The sequence below is a fragment of the Mixophyes fleayi genome, chromosome 1 (assembly GCF_038048845.1).
Source record: "Mixophyes fleayi isolate aMixFle1 chromosome 1, aMixFle1.hap1, whole genome shotgun sequence".
NCBI classification, from domain to species: domain Eukaryota; kingdom Metazoa; phylum Chordata; class Amphibia; order Anura; family Limnodynastidae; genus Mixophyes; species Mixophyes fleayi.
This window is the reverse complement of record NC_134402.1, coordinates 4,251,917-4,260,935: the sequence shown is the minus strand read 5'-3', so window position 1 is coordinate 4,260,935 and position 9,019 is coordinate 4,251,917. Positions and strand designations below refer to the sequence as shown.

The window sequence follows — 9,019 nt, the reverse complement described above, 5'->3', positions numbered from 1 at the left end:
CTCTGTGTAGTGTGTTTAAACTTCCGACCGATCAACAACAGTGAGTACGGAATTACAGTCATTGCTCAAGACAACATGGCTGTAAAAAGTCGCTAAAGGGACGTCCGCTCTTCCCTTTATCGTCCTAAACAAGGCTAGTGTGTATGCAGTCCATGGACCGAGCGATCGGACCATCGATCGCATGTAAAATCGCTCGGCATAAAAAGTTGGTCGAAATTTCTGTAGTGTGTACCCAGCTTAAGTGAACACATGCAGGATATCTAATGTTTGACACACCAACCACCGCCATGCATAAGGTACAGAAACAAATGTTGAACAAAATTGATGATTTAGAAAACAAATCAATTGTTGACGATAAGTTGGCCTACCTGAATGTGTTAAAGGCCCGGCCTTAATTCAATTTTATACAACCGACCTGCCAGCTATCCTTAATATTTCAGATGATCTGAAAGGCATGGAAATAGAACAGGCGCACGATTTGGGGCCCACCAGGGGCAACAGGAACACAAAACCTCATACAGTTATTTTCAAGTGTCTGAACTGTGTTCATAAAGTTAAACTTTGGTCAGTAATGAAACAATATGTAAAGTTATCTTGGCTATTATCTATTGCTATTTCCAGACTATTCCTTTGAGGTCTCCAGAACATGCAAAGAAATATGTCCTGTCCGCACTAGGCTGGTGGAAGCAGGATAGAAATTCGCACACATTTACCCAGTAAAGTTGTTCAATTCAGAAGGTTGACAATGACATCTTCCTATAAGTACCCCAAATGAGGTTGCACAAGTTATATTCAACAGGGACGTAAATATTTGGAGTTAAACGGTTATTGATTCATTTGATATGTGCAACAAACTGATCCCTGGACTTCCTGGGATCAGAATTTTCTGAAAATTAACACAGATAAGTTCCTTGTTATTTTTATATCTTGTTTTCTCTGCTGGGAATGGTTTATTCAAAATTGGATATGTTACATATTTATGGTGATGTTTGTCATCGCATTGAGTGTTCTACATAAATGCATTGTTATGAATATGTTTTTGTTACAATTTAGTTTTACTGCTCTTTGTTATTCAACTTTATTCTCATCTCAAGGCGCTATTATAGTGCGTTTATAGAGTCGCGGTCGTTAGGGACCACTAATCTTCATCTGATTTTCATATTTTTCTCACTTTAAGTACATTTGTGGATATGTGCTGATGTAACATAGACTCTGAAGGTCGATATATTATTTTAAAAGTCTCTATAGTAGGGGTCAAATATATTTTGTGCAATATAAATGCACCTACAGTTTACCACAAAACCTATATTTTATTGATAAGATATATGCGCAGTTAGACTTCCGAATAATTTTAGGGGGAGATTTAACATAATTTCCTCTCATCTACTAGATAGGCAACGGTCATCCCCAGGACAGCCGTGCAGAGATAAAGTCGGTAATAAGTATATTGAACAGCAGTTACAGCTTTCAGACACCTGGAGATTACGGCACAGCTGAGTTAGAATATACATCATTCTGCAATCTATAACGCTTTTTCTAGGATAGACGACTTTCTCATTTCTAAGTCATTGGTTGCTCACACCATCGAGGCACAGCTTGAACCTATTAGCCTATCACCACGCTCTAATTTGGTTTGTCTTAGAGTCTGCTCGTAATGTAGGCAAATATAGACAATGGCGTTTCCCTTCCCATCTAGCCTCTTCCCTACAATTTACAAATATGTTGGATGCCGCTAGGGTGATGTATGTGCAAAATGATGATGATCATAGTTCAGACCCTATTCTGTACTGGCAGACAGCGAAGGCTGTTCTTCAGGGGGACATTGTTTCTTATACTGGTAAGATGAGGAAGGAACAGTCCGAGGTGGGTCTGAAACCATAGAGGGAAGTTAGGGTGGCTTACAGGAACTGGAGGCGTTCACCAAACTCTTCCAATAAGGTGCGATATAATGATAATAATAACTTCCATAATATAGTTACCCAGCTAGGAAATAAATATATTTAAAAAAGGCAGATTCCAGTTCTACAAGTATGGCAGCAAGATGAGTAGACTACATTCAAATTAATTGCGGGGAGATAGGTCTCCTACTATGATCACATTTGAATGTTTTTAAATCTTTCTATGAGAAGCTTTATTCAAAGGAAGACCCCAATGTAACTATTAAAGATAGTTTTTGGAATCAGATTAGTCTTTCCCAGCTTAATGCGCAGCAGATATCTAACCTCATTGAGCCGATATGTGAGGAAGAAGTAAATTCAGCCATTAAACATTTAAAACCTAATAAGTCAGGCAGGGCAGCACAGTGGCCTAGTGGTTAGCACATCTGCCTCACAGCACTGGGGTCATGAGTTCGATTCCCGACCATGGCCTTATCTGTGTGGAGTTTGTATGTTCTCCCTGTGTTTGCGTGGGTTTCCTCCGGGTGCTCCGGTTTCCTCCCACACTCCAAAAACATACTGGTAGGTTAATTGGCTGCAATCAAAAATTGACCCTAGTCTCTGTCTGTCTCCCTCTCTGTCTGTCTTTGTGTGAGTGTGTGTATATATTAGGGAATTTAGACTGTAAGCTCCAATGGGGCAGGGACTGATGTGAATGAGTTCTCTGTACAGCGCTGCGGAATTAGTGGCGCTATATAAATAAATGATGATGATGATGATGATGATGAAGTCCCCCGGCCCAGATGGCATCACAGGGGAATTCTACAAAATCTTATTTCCTCGTAAAACTTTGCAGGCCTTCTATAATGTTCTAATTTCTGGTAACAACCTTCCCTTGCATTTTAACACTGCAGTAATTAAAGTCTTACCTAAAGCAGGCAGAGACTTAGAACATCCAGGGTCATATAGACCAATTTCACTTCTAAATACTGATTACAAGTTGTTAACAAAAATTTTGGCGGAACGCCTGAAAGTTATATTACCGCGTATTATACATGGTGACCAGACTGGATTTGTCTGGGGTAGAAACTCGGTTTCAAATATTAGGAAGGTTATTGCTGTAACTTGACCTGATCGGGGGTTGAGTGGGGATGGTCCTGAACTTTTACTTTCTTTAGATACCGAAAAGGCTTTTGATATGGTGGTTTGGGATCATCTCTACGAAATCCTCCCCAGATTTGGCTATCCCATGCAATTTATTCAAATTCTTCAGGCAATATATACAGATCCTTTGACACAAAATATGGTCAATGTTCACATATTATCTCCTTTCCCCATACAGAGAGGAACTCGCCAGGACTCCCCACTATCCCCGTTTTTGTTCGCAATTGCTACAACCATTGGCCGGTGGCTCTCTGGCAAAATCAATTATTTACAGGAATTTCTGTAGGGAGGGTTGAGGTAAAACTGTCTCTGTTCACGGATGACATGTTACTCTTTGTATGTAAACCAGCTACATCCATCCCGGTTATTTGGGAGACCATTGCTAACCTTAGTTCATTTTCAGGATGCAAAATTAACGTGCAAAAATCCTAGATTCTTCTTCTTCATAGTTCCTCAACTGTAGATCCATTGACGCAGTCCTTAGTACATTTCGAATAGTCAAACCAACTCTTACATTTTTAGACCCTCATGTTACTTCACTCCCACAGCATTTATACCAGTACAATTTTGCTCCAATTAGTAATAAAATACAGAAACAATTAGATAATTGGAAACATTTGAGGGTCTCTCTACTGGGAAGAGTAGTGATTATTAAGAGCATTATCTTTCCTAACATTTCATATCTGTCCCATGCTGGGCGTTCGGCTTCCATACCGTAGCCTGGCACGCTTACCTGCTCCCCGTTGACGGCTCCTGCTGTCCATGGCGACTGCCATTTTCCCTGACGGGTCTGCACATGTGCGGTGCCAATAGCTTTATTCCCTCTGCCGCTCGATCATTCACCTGTATCCCAGCCTCCTATCATGAAAGGCACCTCCTCCAGTTTATCGTGACTGTTCTTTTGGTCACTCAAACTCTTAGGTGTTGGACATGACTCTGCATCTCCTGTGTATCTCCACCATTCCAGTGGTACTATCTGTCGTCCGCAGACTATTGCTCCTCCTGTGTATCTCCACCATTCTAGTGGTACTATCTGCTGTCCGCAGACTACTGCTCCTCCTGTGTATCTCCACCATTCCAGTGGTACCGCCCTGCTGCCCGCAGGCTATAGTACCTACCTGTTCATCACCACTCCTGTCGCTTCCTCCGCATCAAGTCAAGCTTTCATTTACAGTTTCTCATCTTCTACTCTTCCAGTACTCCTTTAGTACCGACCTCCTCTAGAAGGTTTTGACTAGTATTTCCAGTGAGGGCCGCGACCTGTGGAGCTAAGACCAAACCTCCTTGCGAGGGTGCCTGCCAAAGACCATATGCCCCATTAGATTCCACACCTCATTGAGAGTAGCACTAAACCAGGCAGACCTAGGTTCCAGAAACCTTAGGAACCGTGACAATATCTTATGAAAATGTTGCCTGTAAGCATTAGTGGAGTAGATGTCCTCAAGTGTACAACCCTCTTTAGTAGTTTCATCTGGCATCAGAAAATGCCTAGAATTGAGCGATATAGACTATATCTACCAAACTGGAGGGAATGGGTGGGCTTCCCAGTTATTGTGGCCTTTAGCAGAGCGGCGATGTTCAGATACATTTCGGATTGGTTGCTGCGTCTTGAACATTTGACAAACAGGGCTTTGGCAGAAGAAGTATTTTTCCCTATGTTTCTGCTGCTCTTCTTCATCTTTCTAGGTCTGATGTCCGCTCTCCTGCATTGCAAAATATTATTTTTAAAGATACCTATGCTGCCTGGTTAGCTATTAACAAAAAATGTAATAATGACTCTAAATTCACTAAATATCTACCATTGTGGGACAATCCTGAGTTTTCCCTTTCATTATCTTGTCAGATGATCACGCATTGAAAGTAAAGCGGTATACTATCAGTAAAGGATGTTTTTGACCCAGGAGGATCGTTCTATACTTTCCAACAATTGCAGGAAACACATACTCTCCCCCAAACTCATTTTTACCTTTATTTACAATTTTGTCATTACATTACCAGCAAACAAAGGAACGTTCCACAGGTTCAGAATACCCCTCCCAATAGAGCCTTGAATCATTGCTGGGTTTGTTTTGTATCCATAAATTTAGGATTAAGTTCTTATATTCAGACTTGATTATTACTGATATGACAAGTTTATGCTCCAAGGTGTGGGAGTCTTGGATACGAGATTTTTCGAATCTTCAGCCTCCAGATGAAATACTAGTTTATATGGAATATTCTATGAAAGTTCAGCCAGGCCTCAAGAAATTCATTTGAAAGCAATAAATAGAGCATATATTGCACAAGCTCAGAGACAGCATGTGGTGCCTTCAGAAACTGGTATTTGGCTCAGGTGTAGAAAACATGAAGCCACTTTCAAGCATAATTTTTGTGACTTGTCCGAAAATGGTTACATTTTGGAATAGAATAATAGCCTTTCTTAATGTCCCCTTCCACTTACAGTTGCATCCCCATTATGAGGCATTACTTTTTATTTGATCTGACAGCTGGAGGGAGGAATTATCCCATAGGCAGATTTCCCCTTTACTCATGACTGTAAGTACACTAACGAAGAAAGCTATCTTGGGCAAATGGACCTCACATCTCTCTCCAACAGCCGCAGAAAATAAGCTGAAGCTACTAGAGATCTTATATTTTGATAGTTCTACATTTTCTGGTCTGGAAAAGGGAGTTAAAAGTATTTATACCAAATGGGGTATATTTATTGGAACTTTAGAGGAACAAACTCAAACTCATATTATGAAAGTGTTTGAGGGAACTAAGTGGTTCCTTATGAGACGGTTGTAGCATTATATGCAGACTTGAGACTCCCTATAACTTAGGTTCTATGTGATCTAACTTATGTCCATGTGCTCTTGACCGCCCCCCCCCCCCCCCGCCCCATGTTCTTTACCTCCTGTCTATTCTCATTTACTAGTGCTAATAGTGGTAAAGGTTTAATAAACTTTTAATATCTGTGCTATTGTATGATAAATAGGTTACTCAGAATTTCAGGATTTTTTTTTTTCCCTTCCTTTGATCTCTTCCCCCCTTTACCTTCTTCCCTTTCACCATGTCTCCAGTTCTCCTCCTTCCTTATGTTCTCCCAACTCTCTTTTCAACAAAAAAATATGAAAAATGATTTGTACAGTTCCACATCTGCTTGTATATTATTGTACATCATTGTATGTTGAATTTTATTCTGTACAAACAAACAGCTGTTTAAAAAAAAAAATTGTCGCACTGCGCTAATAATTTAAATAAATGTATAAAATAAGTTATTTATAAGTGATCAAGCCACAATTACCCATAATAATGGTATTTGTTATAATGACATTAGATCGGGGCTGTGCAAATTCCAGACGCCAGGTAATTAGTGGGATGAATAAATGACTGTTGGCCCCTAAATCCTGGGAGTCATTTCTATATTCTTTATCCACAAAATATATCGTTGGCTCCTTGATTTCACTAAATGCCTCCTAAGTTCTGCATTATTTTGTCCATTCCACTCTTATATGAGACTTAAACTTCTTCACTATGATAATAAAGTTTAATCATCTGTTTTTTGATACAGATGAACAAAATTCAGAATACTGGGCTGTATGTGTGGAATGACGTGTTGCTTTTTGTATGTTTCCATAAAAATGTTTGCATGTTGTCTACTCCAGCATGTGCTGGCTTCCTGGATTCAGGCATTGTCTTCTATCATACTTTTTGGGTGTGATTCATTAAAGAAGGTAAAGCAAAAAATGAAGTGGGGGATGTCAATTTAAGATGTGGTGGCAGATTTATAGTTGGGGTATGTCCTAGATCAACGTTACATTTCAGTGTAAAAATAAAGCTGTCAGCTATTTTTGTGCTACATGAAAAAACAGCCAGTGTTTATCTTATGTGCAAAATAATAAACTAATTTACACCCATTGCATTGAACATGGTTTGTCCAGGAGCAAATTTACTCCTTTTTTTCTGCTTTATTTTTCTTAATGAATCAGGCCCTTTGTCTTTATCCACCATTACCCAGGTAGAGGCCATGTGAGTGTTAGATGATTCTCTTTTGATGTTTTCTTTACATGCCACTGACAGAGTGATTTATACAGATCATGGAACTCAGAGGTGACTTCTATCATCCCTATATTTTACGCTAAAGTGTACATGATTCCATATAATACACAAGTTTAAATAGGAAATAACACATATATTTGTGTGGGGCAATCCAGGTGATTTACCTTTACCATGTTATAATACATTCCATTTCGATGAGTCGTGTGATACAAGTGACATCATTACTCACCCAATATAAGTGATGACATCAGTACTCAACAAATATAACATAACATATATCCGACAGTAGCTATGTTTTTATGTCATATGCATAATATATAACAGAAACATCTGCTATTCTCCCAGTCAGAGTTTGATGACGCTTAACTCTTGTAATCCTGAAGCCCAAGCGTAGATAGAGCCTGTGACAAGCATGTAACAGCGTTGATGTATCTAGAGTCACGTGTTTGTATCCGCGCTGACGAGCGAAGTCAATGACTGCCATGCAGAGCTTCTGGGCAACTCCCCGGTGTCGCTGGTCTGTAGCCACAGACAGGCGTCTTAGCACCACATCATGGCAGGAATCTTGGACGGGTTGGACGCCCACCATCCCAACGACCCTGCCGTTGGACTCCGCCACCCAGAAGCAGGAATTGTGTGCCGTCATGTAAGACTCCTTAATATTCAGCAAGTCCTCCCTATAACATTTATTTATGTAGCTATTGAATATAGTTTTCATTACAATGAAACCTGCAGCCAGTAGAATCCCCACACTGGACACAGACAACAAATAGGACTTAAAAACCAAGTGAAGGGTGACAAGTGACACAAAGATGGTCATGTAGACATGGGGGCGCTTCAGCAGGTGCACACTGGTACTAGGAATGTAACTCAGAAGTCCTTCTGCAAACAAGGCCCGGACGGCATTGTAGTCTCTGTCCTTGTATGTCCGTATGGAGAAGTCAGCCATGGTCCTTCAGCTTCACATGCAGCTGACACTGGAGTAAAAGAGATAGAACATGAGCAGTAAAGCTAAAGCATACAGAGTACATACAACATATAGAATTTATACAATTAACATGAGGTAATTATAGGGTGATAAGTAGACAGGAGTCATCATCATCATTTATATAGCGTCACCAATTCCGCAGCACTGTACAATGCAATTGTCATTCACATCAGTCCCCGTCCCATTGGAGCTTACAATCTAAATTCCCTAACATACACACACACTGGTTAATTTTGTCAGCAGCCAACCTACAAGTATGTTCTTGGAGTGTGGGAGGAAACCAGAACATCGGGAGTAAACCCACGCAAACAGGGGAGAACATACAAACTTCACACAGATTAGTTCCTTTACAGGAATCTAACTCATGAGCCCAGTGCTGTGAGCCAGACACACTACCCACTGAGCCACCGGACTACAGTCATGTATTACTATGTGACTGCACACTGCATCATTCCATGAGCGCATAACTTGGTGTAGATGTGTGCTGTGTACAGTAAGATCATGTTCACATTGGACATGGACGGATCAGCATACAGGCCTTTTAGGAGGCATATGCATTGCAGGTTGTGGAGGGATGATGGCACGATATGCAATGATGATGATGATGATGATGATGACTACCAGCAGCACTATCTATTCGCTTCTGACTGCCTGACTCAACATATGCTCTTAAATTAATTTTTTCCAATGGCGTCTTTTCCTATGTACTTTCTGTTACGAACCGCGGCGGCCCGTCGGGGAGCCGCGGCTCACTTCCGGGTCAGGCAGACATCCCGGCCGTCTCCTTGATGACCGGGACGTCACTTCCGCCCTCCGCGTCCCGGTTGCCTGGGCAACAATCGGGACGCTCTGCCTCTACTGCCGCAGTGCCCGGCCAGCTGTCCTACAGCCAGGCGCATGCGCGCAGATGAAATTTAACAAAATTATACTTAGGCTACTGTTAGTAGCG

General features: G+C 41.0%; 1 protein-coding gene across 1 annotated transcript; it reads right to left on the bottom strand.

The window, feature by feature from the left end:
• Positions 1 to 7,366: 7,366 nt before the first annotated feature.
• Positions 7,367 to 8,055, bottom strand: LOC142103744 (putative N-acetyltransferase camello). The gene has a single exon (XM_075187916.1). The coding sequence runs from the start codon at positions 8,029 to 8,031 to the stop codon at positions 7,372 to 7,374; it is 660 nt and encodes a 219-aa protein (XP_075044017.1). The 5' UTR covers positions 8,032 to 8,055; the 3' UTR covers positions 7,367 to 7,371.
• Between the last annotated feature and the right edge of the window lie 964 nt (positions 8,056 to 9,019).